This window comes from Neolamprologus brichardi, chromosome 20 (genome assembly GCF_056152115.1).
Source record: "Neolamprologus brichardi isolate AB-2024 chromosome 20, ASM5615211v1, whole genome shotgun sequence".
NCBI lineage: Eukaryota > Metazoa > Chordata > Actinopteri > Cichliformes > Cichlidae > Neolamprologus > Neolamprologus brichardi.
In genome coordinates this window covers 34,910,219-34,929,792 of record NC_142123.1, presented here as the reverse complement: position 1 = coordinate 34,929,792, position 19,574 = coordinate 34,910,219, and the positions used below count along the sequence as shown (strand labels likewise).

Below are 19,574 nucleotides of genomic sequence, written 5' to 3'. Positions count from 1 at the left end.
TCTGTTCTTCAGAATTGAACTCGGACTGTTAAAAAAACGTGAAGACTCAGACACTGATGAATATATCGATAATGGATTTTTTTTTTTAAATTTCCGAGGCAGGTAATCCACTATTTCTTAATAAAATAAAAGAGGAGTCATCAATAAATATTTCCCAGTCATCACCTCCAGGCACTAACGTAATCTACGTTTTATTTTGAAATTCCCCGCCGGATGTGCCTCTGTTGTTTGGCGTTAATTTCACGGACCGTGGGATAAACAGCTGCTGCTCCCCGTGTGTTCTTGTCGACGACTTTCTGTCAGCGAAGCTGTAGTCGGGACGGTTTGTGCTCAGTGTGCCGCTCTGCTGTCCGCTGCGCTCCACCTGAAACTTTAAATCTTCGAAAGAGGAGTTTAATCCGCGAGAGAGCGACGCCATGGACCCCGCCAGCCAAGGTAACGCTGAGTGTTAGCCTAGCACGGAGCTAGCCTAGCCTAGCCGAGTGTGAGAGTGCGCAGAGCGGCTCTCAGCGGATACTTTAACCACTTTAATCGGTCATAAACGGCCGACAGCCCACCGTGTGAGCCCGGTTTGACTGTACGAAGCTGGGAGATCACCGAACATTGGCCACAGGCCCGGTTCCCGGGCTCTGAGCTCGGGTTTGTGGGTTAGCCGCTGAGTGGAACTTGAATCAGAATAAAAACGGAGCTCCGTGTTTACGGACACTGCCGACGTGTTTAAGCAGCTCAGACTCCAGGTAGGATTGGCTGGCTGCCACAAACGCAGCAGCAGCGGCTCCTGTATTTACCTGGAGCCTCACCTGAGTGAGTCACCGACCCCTCCTGTCAGGTGGACACAGCTAACTGGCTGTTAGCATGCTAGTTGCTGCTGTGTCATCACTGACTTTTCAGACTGACAACTTCATGTTGTGTTGACGCTGTGTTCTCTCACACTGCCAGGACGGCTTAGCATGATTCACAAATCAGAATAAGCCTTACAAAGTAAAGTTTTAAACAGCAGGTGGGTGGAGCTTTTGTTTTTCGTGATGACATCATACAGCTGGAAGAGTAGAAAAAGTGCAGAATAGGTCAGCCTTAAAAGCAGCATTTAGTCAGACTGTGAATGGAGCTTTGTCTTTATTTTAAGGGGAGGCGTGAATTCAGGTTTTAGGACAAAAAGGAAATGACTTCCTATTGGTCATCTGCTTTTAATAAAGCCAGCACGTGCACCTTTCTGTCAGTGGGATTCAATTTACTCGAGCTAAAAAAAACCCAGATTTGTTAAACTTTAAACATCAGTTCAGGTGAAGACGCCTGTTTTCAGTAAGACGACCCCAGGACGTGAGGAATAAACGGGACAGACATGTCTTGCGTCGATGCTTGAGCCAATAGGATCCGAGGTGACCTGATGACGCCTCGGTCGGCTCCTGCAGGCCGTGCAGGCTCTCTCTCTGTGAGCTCCCCGCGCTGCTCTGCAGCTCTAATGGACGTTTTCAGAGCAGAGGTTACTGCTGCCTCTCGTGTGTGCGCAGCAGGGCGGGTAAAGAGGGACGTCCGAGTCTGTGAAGTGACCCCGCGGTAACTACCCGATGAAGCAGGAAGAAGTTTGCTGACTGCTTTGGGTCGGCCTCGGTCGCTGCTGGCTCACAGGGCGAGGCAGCAGCTGTTGTGTCGTGTTATCAGCAGAAGTTTACGGAAGGTGTGGTTCACATGCAGGACACGGCTCAGCGTCTGCAGACTCGTCAGACTGCTGCCACATCAGATGATGAAGCTGATAACACACACACGGTTTCTCTGTGAGGGCAGTCAGGAAGTGAGAGCCGGAAGCAGGAAGGATTAGGAAATGACTCTTCAGGGGGATCATGGAGCGATGTGCGGGAACAGACCCACAGTGATGACACTGACTGAGAAACCCTTTGAGGCAGCGTCACCTGATGCTGCCCACCTGACCCTGTCAGAGTTACCTGAAATACTGATGTCTGGTCCCTGCTGTGTTAGGTCAGTAAAATCCTTTGGGGGTTCTTAATGTTTTGACCATTTTGAGTCAGGTGGTGTAAGCAAACGTGGAGGTGGAAGAAACTTTGATTTTATTTGTTACTCCCGCTGCAGTGATGTAAACTGGGAACGCCCCTACAGCAGCGACTGACCTTTCAAAATTAGAGTGGGGGGTTTGCCAGTCGTAGCCCCACCCCCACCTGTGACACTAGCAGGACCATTTTTGTATGTTACATGAACGGTGATGTCGTTGCTATGGCGTTCACGTAAACAGGAGAAAGTCATTTTATACTGTGATTAAATGTTCCTTTGAAGGCGCTGCCCAGGTGCTCACTGTGCCGAGGGTCTGGCTGTAACGCTGTGTCAGCACTGCTGCTGTAACCAGGAAGTGTGGAAGGACGCCCTTCAGTAACGACATGAATGATGCTGCTGCCGGCGAGCATCGAGAGAACATTGTGTGGTGTTTTTGTGCCTCTATAATTGCAGATGTTGTTGTGTATTGTTTTGAATTCCTCCACACTCGGGTCAGTGTAGCTGCGCAGACACACATTAAAGGGTGTTTGTGCGATGGGAAACCTGATTTAATGCGTTATGACTGTCAGCACAGGGACAGTGTTACTTTAACGCCATCTGCCCATCGACACGCCCCCCGCCCAGTAAAGTCTGTGACAAAGCCTCAGACGGACGCACCAATCGTACAATAATCTGCTCTTCGACTGTGAGTCAGGATTTATTGGGCGCAGCTGGCTGTACTGTAAATGTGGGTAAACCTGCGTTGAGGCCATTGCTCATTGGCTGACACACCTGTGAGGTCACCATTATGGTGGTCTGTGTCGTCTCTACAGTTGGTGAGATTTTTTTCTCAAGTGTGGATCCTGGTTTAAATGAAACGGGTGGAGGTGGTGGAGGTCACAGGGTCATCCTGCTGATTTTTACCATTTGCCGGTCTGACCCGGGTCGCCAGCGTTTCCTGCTGACTCACCTCCACCGCCAGAGGTCCTCCGTGTTGGACCGCACTGGTCCACAAGCTGCTACGCCCATCAGAACCAGTCCTCCCAGTCCTTCTGTTCCAGCATGACTCAGTTTCTCTCTCTGCTGCCACTTCCTGTTTGATATCAGCCGCCGCCAGCACTCGCCTTTTCCTGTGTGTGTGTGTGTGTGTGTGTGTGTGTGTGTGTGCGCGCGCGCGCCTCTGTTGCTTTCAGCATGGTCTGAGTGTCTCTAATGCCTCCTCCTCCTCCTCTTCCTCCTCTCAGATATCAACCTGAACTCTCCTAACAAAGCTCTCGGCGTGGATCGCACAGACAGCCTGGCCGACGTGCCCGTGGAGGGCGCTATGGCGAACCCAGCCAACCCTCCTCCACCTGGCCTGACGGAGGAGGAGGCGGAGGAGCTCCGCACCGAGCTCACCAAGGTACACACCACACCTGCTGAGATCCCAGGTGCTTGACAGCACCTGTGTGGTGGGGGCGGGGCTTCTTTAAGTGTTTGTTTGCAGTATTTGGATCCAAAACTGGAGCTCAGGAGTTTTGAAATGAAGTGTCAGGTGACTGATTACAGCGAAAGGTTTCACTGAGCAGCTGTTTAATTTAACCCTCTGATCCTGTGACTGCCATGACATCATGAGCGCTGCGTTTACGCCACGGCCTCTGCGGTTAAACCGTTACTTGAGCCTGAAATAAAAATGGTAAATGGCCTGTGTTTGTTTAGCGACCCCAAAGCGCTTCACACTACATCCACACATTCACACACTGGTGATGCAGCTACATTGTAGCCACACTGACAGAGGCGAGGCTGCCGGACATTGGCGCCACCGGGCCCTCTGACCACCACCACCAGGCAACAGGTGAAGTGTCTTGCCCAAGGACACAACGACCGAGACTGTCGGAGCCGGGGCTCGAACCGGCAACCTTCTGATTACAAGATGAACTGCCAACTCTTGAGCCACGATCGCCACTTGAGCCTGCTGTTTTTTTTTTTTTTATTGAGATCAGACGCCCGGACTCGGCGGTCGCTAATGGACCGGGTGCCGGTTACCTAGGTAACCTTCTAATGTACTTACTACCACTTCATAAGTCGGGCAGCAGTATCTTGAGCTCTCACTGGAAGTCGCTACAGTTGAGAACAATTTTTATTTGCCCCTCCCCCTTTGTGTTGCCAGTGTGTGTTTGTTTTTAAAGTTTTTCTCCTTCCTGTGTGAATGCGGCTTTCTCCAAGCCTCCAGAAAACAGTTTGAGGGGTGGATAAGGGTGGTGGTGTTCTGCAGCAGCTCCACCTGTTCCTAATGCTTCGGCATTAGTGTTTACGGTCTCTCCATCAAACTTTCTGTGGAGTTGGATTTAAAGCTGAACTCCTGTTTTAAGAAAGCCTGTGAATGTGTTTCAGGTGGAGGAGGAGATCAACACCCTGCGGCAGGTTTTGTGCGCCAAAGAGAGACACGCCGCAGAGCTGAAGAGGAAACTCGGCCTCAACCCGCTCAACGAACTCAGGCAGAACCTCACGAGGAGCTGGCAGGACGTGCAGACCTCCAACGCGTACGTATCTGTGAATGCGCCGGGAGGTTAGGCTGTCCTCGGGAGCTTTTTATAGCTCGGTGCTTTACATTTCAAATGTTCTCCACAGCTTAGACTAAATAAGGGCTCCATTCAGTCCCAGCAGATATCTCACAGCCTTCAGCTCAGCTCTGAATAACAAGAGGACCGAAGGTTGGACTCATACAAACATTGATTTGTTCTGGATGGCGTCGCGTTCAATTAGCTTAAATTCATGTGTTTGATGGCTTTGGCTTCCTCACCTGGTTCTGTCAGAGGTTTCTTCCTGTTAAAAGGGAGTTTTTCCTTCCACCGTCACCAAAGCTGTATCTTAGACTGAACCCCGGGGCTGTCAGGCTGGGAGGTTCCCACAGGTGAGGAGACGAGCTGTTGTTCAGCAGTGTCTCTGGATCCTGATTGGTTTGCAAAGAAGAAACTGAACAAGTTGAAGGCCTCGGCTTGATTTTGAAGCTGCACAGCCACATCTGCACATCCGGCAGTAACGAGCTGCAGACTGACCCATCCGGTTTCACATCATGCAGATGAAACGGAAGCTGCAGAGGCAGTTTCATCTGTGACGCGCTCAGACGCAGCGGCGCTTTAATGGCAGCAAAGCTTTCCTGAAGGAAGAAGTCACTGCTGTCTAACCTTCTGTTTGTGAGGGGCAGCCAATCAGCAGAAAGTGGGTCTATACGGGGCGGAGCTTGTTTCAGTCAGCTGCAGGATGACAGGAAGGGTTATACTGAAGTGTGATTCAGGCTGAGCTGACGCCGCCGTGTGTGTTTGCAGCTACGTGAGAACGGCTGAGACGCTGGGCGAGTGGAACGAGCGGGTGACCCGTTCAGATCTGTGAGTCTACGCCGTGCTCGCTGCTCGCTCTGTTTGCGCTCTCACGCTCTGACGTTTGCACCCAGCTTCTAACGTGTGCGTGAACATTTCAGCGGTGTAGTGTGGGAGCTGCTCAGAGGCTGACCTGCAGCTGTCTGCTTAGTCTCAGTCCCTGAGCCGGACCTCTGCACCGCGTTTGTGCTGTCGGAGCATTTTTAATGACATCATGTGACCGATAACATGGCCGCTGTGACGTTTCTGTACTAACAGACCAGGAAGAAGGCTGAGCTCCGGTTACTGAGGACTGAGTGTGAGTCTGTGATGCTAGCAGAGCAGATGCTGGAGTGAGTGCTCTGCTGTGAGGTAGCACTGAGGTGGGATTTGGTGTGGGCGTCCTGACCACAGCAGCCTGAGCCGCCTCACCGAGTGTGTTTGGTTTTTCTCTGTGGAGGAGCTAAAGGTTCAGTGTGGCGAGGATTCCTTCACTTCCTCTCAGAGATCAGGTTCCTCCAGATGTGACGATGTGTCCTCTCCTGCTTCAACAGCCTTCCCCCCTCTGCTGTCACAGGCTGTTCACTGCAGTCATTGTTCCCCGCTGTTAGAAACCAAACGCACCTGATGTGGCTCTAAAGGAGGCGTGGTCACTGTGTCCATGTGTAATTATTGTGCTTAGTAATCACATGTTTGTCTTTTCATTCAATAAAAGTTATTGAACGATGAAGGTCTTTGCTGGTGATTGGAAGCCATGTTGGTTTGAATTGTGTCTGTAGCTGGAGTAAACGCGCTGCGTGGGGAGAAAACGCCGCCGTGCCGTCATGGAGATGGGTGCGCTTGATTTATAAGACGAGGCAGGACAGAGCTTTGAAACGTTTCCAAGTCAAACCCAGTGACGTAAATGGTAAAACGCGACTCGTTTGTCGGACCGTGGTTATTCACCATGCAGCTGCAGGCGTGTCTCCCGAGGCCAGCGGCTTCCGTCGCAGACACGCCTTGGCGTTGGCGCCACGGGTGTTTTTACGGTTGACGTTAACGTCTAAAAACCGTTAAAGGTGACAGCGCTCCTGGACAGGTGGAGTTGGAGACCCCACAGAGGATGAGTCGTTCCCAATGAGCATGTGCAGAATTGCTGCATCACTCAGAGCCTCAAGCACGCCATCTGACCCCGGGCGACCCCGGCTGACGCCTAAAACGACTTCCAGTGTGGGTCAGTCCGAGGGACGCGTTTCTGTGCCAGCAGAGCAAAGACGTTCCCGCCCGGCTGCTGAGGCTGCTGGAAGTTTCCAGGTTCCTCCTCTGTAATGAACCGGATTGGCGAGCTCGCTCGGATAGTTGGCGTGACCGGACGGGGCGGCGCTGCTGACTCGTGCTTGACTCGCAGCAGCAGCTGCACCGGTGGGTTTCTGATGTTTGTTCTGCTCGCAGAAATACACCAGCACGTCGGCGAGCGCTGTCTGTGTCAGTTTGTGGTCGTTCGTCCGCCGCAGGCGTGCAGTCAGCGTGGATTTTACTCTAATGCAGCTGGAGACGTGTCTGCAACCACACGGGCAGCTGGGACGCGCTGCTGCAGGAACGAGTGGGAGGAAAGGAATGTGAGAGGAGGAGGGGAAGAGACGGTGTTTAGTCACATGATACGTGATATCCAGGAAGACGGGCAGGCTGGCGAGGCGCGCACAGACGCTGTGAGTTATGAACACGCCGCGGCCACATGGATATTTTTAGATGTTCTCTTTTTCCCGTTTCCTCGTTTTGTGGATCAGCTGACTGAGCGTCTTGTCTCAAAGTAAACCGGAGACGGAGCCGTTTGGGTTGATGTGGCCCGTGCAGTGGGAGGGGACAGTTGTGGGCGGAGGCTGGCCTCGCGGGGCGGCTCCGGTTTCTGTAAAAATAACTCAGGCTGTCTGCGAGGTCAGAATCGGATTGTTGTGCAACAACAGTCGGCTGTGCGTTGGATTCGACCTTATGTTGCAGCTCACTGTGTCACGTTTCACAGATCAAAGTTTTAATGTCATCACATCCGTCCTCTGATCCCTATCAGGTTGGCGGGGGGTGGAGCCTGTCCCTGCGGTTAATATTTATCGCAGAGCTTCAGAGAAATGGGTGAAATGTTCAGTGAGCTGATTAAAATGAGCCTGAGTCCAGTTTTGACTCCATGGCATCATGTGATCACCAACACGCAGTGACAGGTTTCTCTGTGGACTGAGTGGACGCTGACCACGGGGGAAGCAGAAACGACCTCCTTCCTGACGCCTGACGCTCACAGCTGCGGTCTCGGTGCGGCCAAAAGTCTCATCACCATGGCAACCACAATAGCAGCTTCACCAGCGCAGGTGTTTGAATGTTAGTGGAACACAGGATGCAGCTCATTGTGATTGGCTGTTTAAACCGGGACCTGCACAGGCCCGTTTCTGATTGGTGGGCTGGGTCAAAGGTCAACGCGACAGGCAACAGGCCCACAGTCACAACAATTATTCTGACTTTTAAAAAGTCAAACAGCAACACAGTCAGAAATCACACACAGACGCGCACACACACACAGACGCACACACACACACAGACGCGCACACACACACAGACGCACACAGACGCACACACACGCACCCAGACGCACACAGACACGCACACGCACACACACACACACACACACAGACGCACACACACGCACCCAGACGCACACAGACGCACACACACGCACCCAGACGCACACACACACACACACACACACGCACACGCACACAGACGCACACACACGCACACAGACGCACACACACACACAGACGCGCACACACAGACGCGCGCACACAGACGCGCGCACACAGACGCACGCACACAGACGCACGCACACAGACGCACGCACACAGACGCACACAGACGCGCACACACAGACGCACACACACAGACGCACACACACGCACGCACACAGACGCACACAGACGCACACACACAGACGCGCACACAGACGCACACACACAGACACGCACACAGACGCACACAGACACGCACACACAGACGCACACAGACGCGCACACACAGACGCACACACAGACGCACACACACAGACGCACACACACAGACGCACACAGACGCACACACACAGACGCACACAGACGCACACACACAGACGCACACACAGACGCACACACACAGACGCACGCACACAGACGCACACAGACGCACACAGACGCACGCACACAGACGCACACACACAGACGCACACACAGACGCACACACAGACGCACGCACACAGACACGCACACAGACGCACGCACACAGACGCACGCACACAGACGCACACACAGACGCACACAGACGCACACACACACAGACGCACACACACAGACGCGCACACAGACGCACACAGACGCACACACACAGACGCACACACACAGACGCACACACACAGACGCACACACACAGACACGCACACAGACGCACACACAGACGCACACAGACGCACACACACACAGACGCACACACACAGACGCGCACACAGACGCACACAGACGCACACACACAGACGCACACACACAGACGCACACACACACAGACGCACACACACAGACGCACACACACAGACACGCACACAGACGCACACACACAGACGCGCACACACACAGACGTACACACACACAGACGCACGCACACACACAGACACGCACAGACGCACAAGTTCGTCGGTCAGGGTGGCGTTCCTGTTTCCTGGCTCCGCCCTCAGCTGTGTGACTCCTGTGAACTCCACGCTGAGTGTTTACCTGTGTACCTGCAACCTCGCTTTGCGCTCCAGACCCTGCTGTAGCCCCGCCCCTCGCAGCGGGCCGCCGCCAACATGGACGCGCTGGCTGTAACTGCTGTTCCTCTGTGACGCGTTCTTTTCCGCTGGCGGTTTTTATGCTGCAGATTTGTATTAAATGTGAATTTTCTTTTCCATCAACATGTTATCATGAACGTCCAGCTCTGGATCCACGGCGGCGGCGTTTTTAAACTTCCTCCGTGCTCAGCAGAGTGGGCGTTCCTGTGCGGCCGCACACGGCGGCAGCTTTTAGCATGTTTTGGACGTTTTCAGCTGACGTGTGCTGTGTGTCTCTGTGTGACTTCCTGCTGTTGTGTCTTCAGATATCTGTCCGCCTCGGCCACTTTGGATGACATTACCCACTCTGACGCGTGAGTTGACCTTCATCTTTGTGCTCTTGTCTGTCTGTAGATGAGTTAAGGTTTCTTTCACTTTGGGATTTGTGGAAGTTTCTGTTTTCTTTTTGCTTCTGTGGCGCTGCGGCGGTCGCGCTGTTGCTAACGAGGAGACGTTTCCTGCTGTGGACGCAGCTGCAGCCTCCTCGTTACACTTCTCCTTCAGTGTTTGAACCAAAAATATCCAAAGGGCCTGTCGATGTTGACCACATTTCCTCCCATTATTAATCTAAAGCAGACGTCGTGCAGAGCGTTCAAACAGTCAAAGTTACAGCTGACAGGAAGTGAAGCGTCACTGCCATGCGTGTCTGGCAGGGATTAGTGATTACAGTAAGTGTCACACGGACACAGTGGCGTTCATTCTTCACTGCAGCGACGCTCAGGTGGAGTAACTATCAGCTCGTCCAGAGCGACTCTCCGACGCGCCACACGACGGCGCGCCGCACGACGGCGCACGCGTAGAGCTGCGAGCAGGAACCCGGAGCTCTTTGTTTACGACGTCAGCTCCCAGTCTGGTTTGGAAAAAGCAACAGTGCAGAGGTTCAACAGTTTAAAAAGAAAAGCAGAAGATGATGACATCACAGGGTTAAATGTTTTATTAATGTTAGGGTTACAGCAGGGGCGGGGCTCCGGGGGCGGGGCTCCAGGCCTCCAGGGCTGGCGTCCTGCAGGTTTTCAGACATGTCAGCTGATTTAAATGGCTAAACGACCTCCTCAACATGTGGTGAAGTACTCCAGAGGCCTGGTCGTGAACTGATCATTTGACCCAGGGTGACACCTAACACCTCGAGGCCTGGAGTCCCGCCCCCTCGGGGTTACAGGAAGTGTTATTGAAGCTGCTGATTGTGGGTTGAGAAAGAAAACTGTGTGCTCGTTTCCAGCTGTTTCTTCTTGGGTTGTAGTAGAGTAGCTTTGCATGATTCACAGTTTATCATAATCCTTCTTCATCTTGTGCTGCTCCTTGGTGGAGGTCAAAGGTCACATATGCTGCTTTGCCTGATGACCTAATGCTGCGACTGCTTTTCCAGGCTGACACATCAGAAATGTTTGGTTTCTCAGTTTTCCTTGTTCCTGGCTGTGAAGCCGGCGTGGAGCTGAAGCTGTCGGCCGCCCGCGTGCGTAGACGAGGAACGAGCGGCGCGCGCGTGTGTGTGGGTGTGGGTGGGTGGATTGAACCACCAACGAGCCGCAGCTGTCAGAGCTGTTACTCTAAAAATGTTTTTTTTCCCCCCAAAAGTAACCAAGTTACTTTCTGCAAGTAACAATCCAGCTCTGAACTTTTCACGCGCTGTCAGGCCGCGGCGCTGTCAGGCCGCCGCGCTGTCAGGCCGCCGCGCTGTCAGGCTTCAGTGCTGCGTTGCTGTAGTGTCGACAGACGCCTGCTGTGCGTGGAAGCAGCGAGAGCACGGCGTGTTCTGTTTGCCGTACGCGTCGTCCTGTCCGTGCTGGGATCACAGGTGTTTGGAGGTAAACGGGAGCTCGACTGCAGGAATGAAAACAAGCCGCTGACTTCCTGTTGTTTTCACAGCCGGTCAGGTGAAGCCGTCAGTAAACTGTTAGTTATATTTGAACTTCAGCTCCTGCGTTTCTCTGAGCTCCTACATGCGTTTGGCCTCCACAGTTGTTGTGCTGCTGCTGGACGTTTTCTGTCTGTAAGCGTCCTCAGTCTGGACCCGATAAACCTCAGGTTCTTGTCTCGGGACCGTAGATGGACACCGCGAGCTCGCGCTGTGGTCTGAAGGGTCAAAGTTGTTTCGTGTTTGGATGAGAGGGCGGACAGCGCCACCTGCTGATCAGTGACATCAACATAAAATCCTTAAGGTGGAGCTCCGCCTTCCTCAGCGCTCTGTTACAGTGACCTCACAGCAGCCATATTATTGGTCACATGACCTCATTAAAAAGGCTCCGGCAGCACAAACACGATACAAACACGATGCGAACGTTAAGTTACGGATCCACAGACTGTGTCGGCTGTAACTGAGCCTGGGGGGACGGACTCACTGCTGCCTCTGCTGGACGGTGTTGCACATCATCAGACCAGTAGTGTGGCTCTGTTCGCTGTAACGTGCTCGGCTCGCCGCTGGTCGTGACCAGCCATCGGCCTCCCTGTCATGTTTTCCTCGTGCTGTGAGGCGAGACTGGAATAAGCTCCTCGTGCCTGCTAACACTCCTGGGTTCCTGTTTCTAGTTTGTTCCAGAGGGCGCACGCACTGCTGTGTTTAACTTCCTGTCGCGGCTGGTCTGTGTGAACACTAACTCTGTTTGTGTGTCTGCGGCGCTGCAGCTCAACACTAACGCCTCTGTTTCTGCTCCTCCTCTCTGCAGGTACAAGAAGACTCAGGAGACGCTTTCCCAGGCTGGACAGAAGACGACCGCGGCTCTGAGTACGATGGGCACGGCGCTCAGCAGGAAGATCGGCGACATGAGGTACAGAGCCAACATGGCCACCGCGCCGGCTCAGCTGCAGGAACAAATGTCAGCGGGGACGTGTGGACGCATCCTTACACCGTCCCCTGCTGGGCAAACCTGGTGACACAGTCTGTGGATCCTTTAAATCAGGTGGCGTGTTGAGTCTGCACGCCGCTCTGCTGTGGGTTTAGTTCCCCGAGCGACAGAGTGCGAGCGCTGCTCGGGCGACGCCCGTTAACGTGGCTCACAGCATCAACGCTGCTCTGTGAGGGTCAGTTTACACCCAGGGTCGCTCTCTGAGCCCCCGCGTTGGCGAGGACGAGGCCCGCCTCAGACCGTCACCAGGTTAAACCCGGCCACGCGTTTCTTCCTGCAGCTCTGACTTCATCTCCGGTCGCGCCCCGCCCACCTGCAGCTGTTAGCGTCACTGCTGTGATTGGCTCGTTACCCAGCTTCAGTGCTGAGTGTGAGTAAAGCAGCAGAGTGACGGCGAGCCAGGAAACGGGACGCCGTCCCCCCCACTCTGCAGTTTAATCCCTGTGTGTGTGTGTGTGTGTGTGTGTGTGTGTGTGTGTGTGTGACACTGTGTGTGTGTGACACTGTGTGTGTGTGTGACACCCTGTGTGTGTGTGTGTGACACTGTGTGTGTGTGTGTGACACTGTGTGTGTGTGTGTGACACTGTGTGTGTGTGTGACACCCTGTGTGTGTGTGTGTGACAGTGTGTGTGTGTGTGACACTGTGTGTGTGTGTGACACTGTGTGTGTGTGTGTGTGTGACACTCTGTGTGTGTGTGTGTGTGAGTGTGTGACACTGTGTGTGTGACACTGTGTGTGTGTGACACTGTGTGTGTGTGACACTGTGTGTGTGTGTGTGTGACACTGTGTGTGTGTGACACTGTGTGTGTGTGACACTGTGTGTGTGTGTGTGTGTGTGTGTGTGTGTGTGTGTGTGTGTGTGTGACACTCTGTGTGTGTGTGTGTGTGTGTGTGACACTCTGTGTGTGTGTGTGTGTGTGTGTGACACTGTGTGTGTGTGTGTGTGTGTGTGTGTGACACTGTGTGTGTGTGTGTGTGTGACACTGTGTGTGACACTGTGTGTGACACTGTGTGTGACACTGTGTGTGACACTGTGTGTGTGTGTGTGTGACACTGTGTGTGACACTGTGTGTGTGTGTGTGTGTGACACTGTGTGTGTGTGACACTGTGTGTGTGTGACACTGTGTGTGTGTGACACTGTGTGTGTGAGACACTGTGTGTGTGTGTGTGTGTGTGACACTGTGTGTGTGTGTGTGTGTGTGACACTGTGTGTGTGTGTGTGTGTGTGTGTGTGTGACACTGTGTGTGTGTGTGTGTGTGTGTGTGTGACACTGTGTGTGTGTGACACTGTGTGTGTGTGACACTGTGTGTGTGTGTGTGACACTGTGTGTGTGTGTGTGTGTGTGTGTGTGACACTGTGTGTGTGTGTGTGACACTGTGTGTGTGTGTGTGTGTGTGTGTGTGTGTGACACTGTGTGTGTGTGTGACACTGTGTGTGTGTGACACTGTGTGTGTGTGACACTGTGTGTGACACTGTGTGTGTGTGTGACACTGTGTGTGTGTGTGTGTGACACTGTGTGTGTGTGTGACACTGTGTGTGTGTGTGTGTGTGTGACACTGTGTGTGTGTGTGTGTGTGTGACACTGTGTGTGTGTGTGTGTGTGTGTGTGTGTGTGACACTGTGTGTGTGTGACACTGTGTGTGTGTGACACTGTGTGTGTGTGACACTGTGTGTGTGTGTGTGTGTGTGAGACACTGTGTGTGTGTGTGTGTGTGAGACACTGTGTGTGTGTGTGTGTGTGTGACACTGTGTGTGTGTGTGTGTGTGACACTGTGTGTGTGTGTGTGTGTGTGACACTGTGTGTGTGTATCTCCTGCTTGTTCTCTCGTCGCCTGTTTCTCGTGATCGTCTGTGAGTGTAAAGAAACGTGAGAGCGCGCTCTGTTCCTCCTGAAGATCACTGCACGCATCAGGGACAGGACACGCCTCCATCACACGCCAACACAAACGCCACAGCTCATTTTTGACCTGTTTTTAGTTTATTTATTTATACAGCACTTTTAATCACAACAGTGGTGTTGACCAAAGTGCTGTACAAACATAAATGACACCATAAAATAACAACATCAGTTAACATCAGCTCACGCTGCTGCCCCCGCAACCCGCCAAAGCCAAATAGCTAATAACAAATAAATAAGTAAATAACGCTCTTGCAGTATGAACCCCTGCCTTCCTTTGGGGCGTGGCCTTTCAGCACACACACATTTATCATCACTGAGCTCCTTTATTGTGACGGCACCAGGAACTTCCTGTCAAACAAGAGGTTTCATGTTTGGCCGTGCGAGGGCTGAGCTGCTTGCACCAGCAGATGACGTCATCATTGTTTTTCCCGCTGTGTGTGACGAGGCGCTGAGCAACATTGTGATCAGACACGCCCCTCCTGATTTACCTGCTGATGTCTCACCTGTGTGTGTGTGTTGCCTCACGCTCTCTCTCTCTCCTTCTTACCGCTGCCTTGGTTTGACCCACAGAGCTCTGCCGTTCTCTAACTCCTTTAGGTAAGCCTCCACATGTCATCCTCACACGGTCAGTCACATGACCTGTAATCATGTATACGCAGCACTGGTCCACTAAGAGGTCAGGTGACCCTTTAAAGTGCCTCAAGGGGACGGCTGTTGTGACTTTGTGCTGTGTCAATAAAGTTGAATTCAAAGTTTGTAGTGATGCTAGGCTCAGGTTGCTGTGGAGACAGCTTCATTTCAGTTTGATGGTTCTGTATGTTCATGTATCAGCGCCAGTTTAAAGTGCTGTGCTCTGATTGGCCAGCCTGACAGGAAGACGTTTTGATGATATGAGCTGAAAATAAAGTAAACGAGTTAAAGAAACAACGCTCGGCGTTCCAGCTGTGCAGAGGATGTTTGAAAAACTCTTTCAGCGTCAGACTGTGTCTGTGTGAGCGTGCGTGTGTGTGCGCGCGTGCGTGTGTGTGTGCCTGTGCTGTGTGTGTGTCTGTGTGAGCGTGTGTGTGTGCCTGTGCTGTGTGTGAGCGTGTGTGTGCGCGCGTGCGTGTGTGTGTGCCTGTGCTGTGTGTGTGTCTGTGTGTGCCTGTGCTGTGTGTGTGTCTGTGTGAGCGTGTGTGCGCACGTGTGTGCATGTGCGTGTGTGTGTCACTGCTTCCTGCATTGTAACACTTGCTTTTCTGTCTCTTCTCTTTAACGCATTCAAAGTAGCAACTATTCCATTCGCCACTCGATAAGTATGCCCGCCATGAGGTAACGTAACACACACACCTGTACCTGTCTGTGCTCGTTAACATCAGCTCACTGACGGCGTTCAAACCTGGGGGCGTGGTTACACCTTTAAATAAAACAGGAAGTGGGTTGCCAGGTTGGTTTGATGTGAGGAGGTTTTTATTTGCTACTTTTATTCGAATAAATTTATTCGCTGTCAGCTGATCTGATGTTTCCGTGGCAACATGAAAGTTTTTGATTTCAGTTGTTATTGTGTTGAAGTTTGTGACGCTGCGGTGAAATAATGAAACGTTGCTGCGGTTTGTTTGTTTTTACAGTGGCAGCTCGTCTGCAGTGAAACAAACGACACAAACACGTGTTTGTTTTTATTAAAGCTGCTTTTGTTGATTCATGATTGAATATTTGATCTATGACCCAAAACGTCGGGCTGCTGTGTGAACGAGTCTGCAGATCTCAGAAACTCATTTTATTCACAATAAAACATAAAACATGACGGGATGTTTGGATGGTCTGACCTCAGATCAGTCTTAAAGGAGTCCAGAGTAGATGGCGCCATTTCCCCATCGTGGTCACGCGTGGTTTCTCCTCCACGTGATGGAGCTGTAACCTGCACGTGTGGACTGCACGCCGAGCTGCTCGCATACGGCGGTTTCTGGAAGCGTTCCTGAGCCCGTGCACTGATCAGAGATTCCTCCAGGTCCTCTGAGTATGCTGATGATGTCATGGTGTGTAGATGATGTCATGTTCACAGTGAGGATTGCTGTAGGTTGGTGAAGCTCTGCCTGATCATGTGACCCAGCTGCTGACAGAATAGAATAGAATAGAATAGAATCAAATAATCCTTTAATTGTCCCACAAGGGGAAATTTGGTTGTAACAATCGTGATCGTGGCTCAAGAGTTGGGAGTTCGCCTTGTAATCGGAAGGTTGCCGGTTCGAGCCCCGGCTCCGACAGTCTCGGTCGTTGTGTCCTTGGGCAAGACACTTCACCTACCGTCTACTGGTGTTGGCCAGAAGGGCCGATGGCGCGATATGGCAGCCTCGCTTCTGTCAGTCTGCCCCAGGGCAGCTGTGGCTACAACTGTGGCTTGCCTCCACCAGTGTGTGAATGTGAGAGTGAATGGGTGGATGACTGGACGTGTGAAGCGCTTTGGGGTCCCTAGGCGGGACTAGTAAAAGCGCTATACAAATACAGGCCATTTACCATTTAACAGCAGCCAGAAAGACACATATACAACAAACAGGTCACCTGATCATCTTCCTCCGGCTGTTTCTCTTCCTGGTTTCCAGCGTTTTGTCGACGCGTCCCAACTTTGACACACGTGCTGCCGCCATCAAAGTCAAACTTTATTGAAATGGTTCATTTTCTCCTTCAAAAGTTTTCTGTGAATCAAATCTGGATTTATGAGACTTGCAGATGCATTCAGTTTTATTCACACGGCATCCTGACGTTTGGATGTGATGTTTGTTAGATTTGACGTGGCGGTCTTATCCTGTGACTCTAACCTCGTGTCTCTGCTCCGCAGAAACTCTCCAACCTTCAAGTCCTTTGAGGATAAAATGGGGAACCTGAAGGTGAGCAGAGGTCTGGAGACGTCTACCTGTAGCAAAGTTTAGTGTTTGGAGGAAAAGGATCAAAGTTGAACATTTAGTTCAGATATCTGCAGGACGAGCAAAGGTCAAAGGTTAATGCAGAGTTTCACCACAAGGTGGCAGCATGTTCTGTGTCCAGTCTCGATTAGTTGTTTCTTCTTTGCATGTTTTTGCTCACGGTGCTCCGTGAGCGTGGGACAGGAAGTCAGCTTTTCTTTAGTTTCAGGTTTGATTCCTCGTGTGAGGCAGACGAGGCTTTAAACAGGAAGCTGATGAAGGGACGCGCTCACTGCATCACTGACCCTCAGCTGTTTCCTCTCTCTCTCTTCAGTATAAGGTCGTCGGTCAGAGAGGAAATGGAGACGCCGTCAGCTCCCCCACCGACACCACCCCCACTCAGGAGAACCCGTCTTTCTGAACACTCGCTCCCTCCTCCACCACCTCCTCGCCGCCACCTTCTTCACGACCTTAGACTGTACTGTTACCACCTCGTCGCAGAGCCACACCTCCACCTCCACCTCAGCAGCTCGCTCTGTAGCTGGTGGCAGAGTGCACAGCCCCGCCCCCGAGCCCCGCCTCAGTTTCAAACCCATCAATGTTTCAGAGGCCACCCGGCGAAACACCAGGCGCTAAAAGATGTCACCTTCTGAAACTTGACGGCTTTTATTTTGGAGGGACCCCCCCCCCCCCCCCGTTATACTCATCCAAAAAACAAACAGCAAACCTCCTGCGGGTGTAGCTTTGGAGGCGGGGCTTCTGCAGGTGGAGGAGGATTATATGGGCCTCTGTGGGTGAGCGTGCTCTCTTCTTCTCTGCATTCACACTGTGAGCACACGCTGCACAGCGCCCCCCGCCGCGCTCTGTGTAAACGCAGGCAGGTGTACAGGTTAGCGCTTCGAACGAGGATGGGCGGGGTCAGGACCCGGAAACCCCCGCCCTCCTCGACCTTCTCCACGTACACGCACATCCCACCTGAAACCCCCGCTGTGTAAAAAAGCCCTTCAGCCATTTTGTATTCTCTGAACTCTTTTACAGCTTTGCAGACGTTTTTACGTAACTTTTATCGGCGCGTACCGACACAGGTAACCAAACTGTTTCCGGTTCACAGGCGTGTCGCTGAAAACGCAGCTTCCTGTTTGTGAAACTAGCGTCGCCGTCGGAGCGCAGCCGACGCTTCGACGACGCTTCGCCGCGAACGCTACCTGCTGAATGTCACCGCTTCTCAGTCGGCCTTACTCGCGTTAAAAGCTTCGCCCGCTCTCTGATCCAGCCGCGGGACACGCCCACCCCTCGCCCTTTGGTTTTTCTTCTTCTTCTCTGGGTTTGGTGAAGGACGGGACGCCCGGGTGTTTGTGGTGTACTCACACGGGGCGCGTCTGGTGTGCCGCTTGTCTTCGTTCGGGCCTGCAGAGTAACTTCCTGTACAGAAGCGACCACGCCTGCAGATCAACTTCTGACTTTTTCAGATTTTTTTCATTATTTGTAAAACGCCATGTACCGTGCCAATCTTTGTTTGTGTGCTTTGCCAACATCACTCCTGCCCGCTACGGGAAGTGCTGACGAGCTCGTTAATAAGACATCCTGCTTCTGTGGCGTCCGACTGCTCTGTGACAGGAAGTGGTCATTGAGGCGGGTCGGCATGCCGCCACGTGTGAGTACACCTGAGAGGGAGACCTGTCATCAGTCTTGCGGGTCTCCACTCTGGGTGTTTCTGCTGCCCGCTGCCTTCTGTGTGCGTCCTTATTCTTTGTGTTGATCATTACGGTAGACGATGAAGATGATTTGTTAGCTGCTTCCTGTTTTTCTTTCCTTTGCTTTTCTGAGGTGGTTTCTTCTTTGTAAAAGTTGCCAATCCTGAAATATCTGTTACAGACTCTTTCTTTGTGTCTCTGGGTCTCCTCGAGTGTCTCTGCGCTTTGCCAAGATTAAACAAACTCCTGCACACTACAAGAAATACTCCTGAAGTCATTTATTTAATAAAAGAATCACATTTTTCTTATGCACAGGGGAAAGGAGGATCGTCAGTGTGAGAAAAATGCGATTTTGAAACTAAATGAATTTTGCTCCTTGAAAGCTGCACATGAGCAGTTTGTTTTGGAGAGTAGATGACGGATGGAGTGAGTGACTTCTTAGTTTTGGGACGTGCAGCACACCACGAGCATGCTCACTGAGGACTTTCAGCTTTATTCGGGTCCGGGGCCTCTCTCATGTAGATCGTTAAAGGGATCAGATTTGGAAGCTTATGGTGAATTAAAAACATTTTGGTTTATTGTAAATGTTTGGATATCAATAAAGCATTCCTTTAAATGAAACGTGCCCTGTGATCTCTTCACTTTCACTGCTGTGCATGAATTTACTGACACATCTTTAAAATCAGTAAATTGAATAAACATTAATTAAAGTTTGATTCTGGATTTGAGGCTCTCCTTTTTCTGATTTCATGGGAAAGTATTGCTGAATTTAATTGATTTGAATTCATATGAAGGCTGCAAAGTCAGAGAAATAAAGCCATGGCCATCTCCTGGGTTGCTAAAGTTCCTGAGTTTAGAGTCAACTATGACACCTGGGCCTGAACAGGAAGTCAGTCTGACGGTTTTTGGGTTTCAATATGAGAAAACGTCAACTTTTAAAAAATAAGCTGCATGCATATTCTATTCTGTATGCAAACAGCATAGGTGACGGAGGCTGAGGTCACCGAAGGTTAAATATGTTTACAGATTTTCGTCTTGATGCACGCTTCAGATGAGAGACACCTGCATTTAAAATCAGCA

At 51.8% G+C, this 19,574-nt stretch overlaps 1 protein-coding gene across 7 annotated transcripts; it reads left to right on the top strand.

Moving 5' to 3' along the window:
* The first annotated feature begins 229 nt into the window (after positions 1 to 229).
* tpd52l2b (tpd52 like 2b) lies at positions 230 to 19,115 on the top strand. 7 transcript variants are annotated; one of them, XM_087833359.1, is made up of 10 exons: positions 230 to 435; positions 3,231 to 3,388; positions 4,360 to 4,508; positions 5,295 to 5,354; positions 9,444 to 9,491; positions 11,841 to 11,942; positions 14,492 to 14,518; positions 15,188 to 15,232; positions 16,737 to 16,785; positions 17,135 to 19,115. In XM_087833359.1, the coding sequence occupies exons 1-10, from the start codon at positions 417 to 419 to the stop codon at positions 17,219 to 17,221; spliced, it is 744 nt and encodes a 247-aa protein (XP_087689485.1). In that variant the 5' UTR covers positions 230 to 416; the 3' UTR covers positions 17,222 to 19,115. The 7 variants fall into 7 exon arrangements, with proteins under 7 accessions (XP_087689485.1, XP_035771032.2, XP_006807485.2 ...); XM_035915139.2 differs by lacking the exon at positions 5,295 to 5,354 and having other exon boundaries at positions 15,191 to 15,232; XM_006807422.2 differs by lacking the exon at positions 5,295 to 5,354.
* The last annotated feature ends 459 nt before the right edge of the window (positions 19,116 to 19,574 follow it).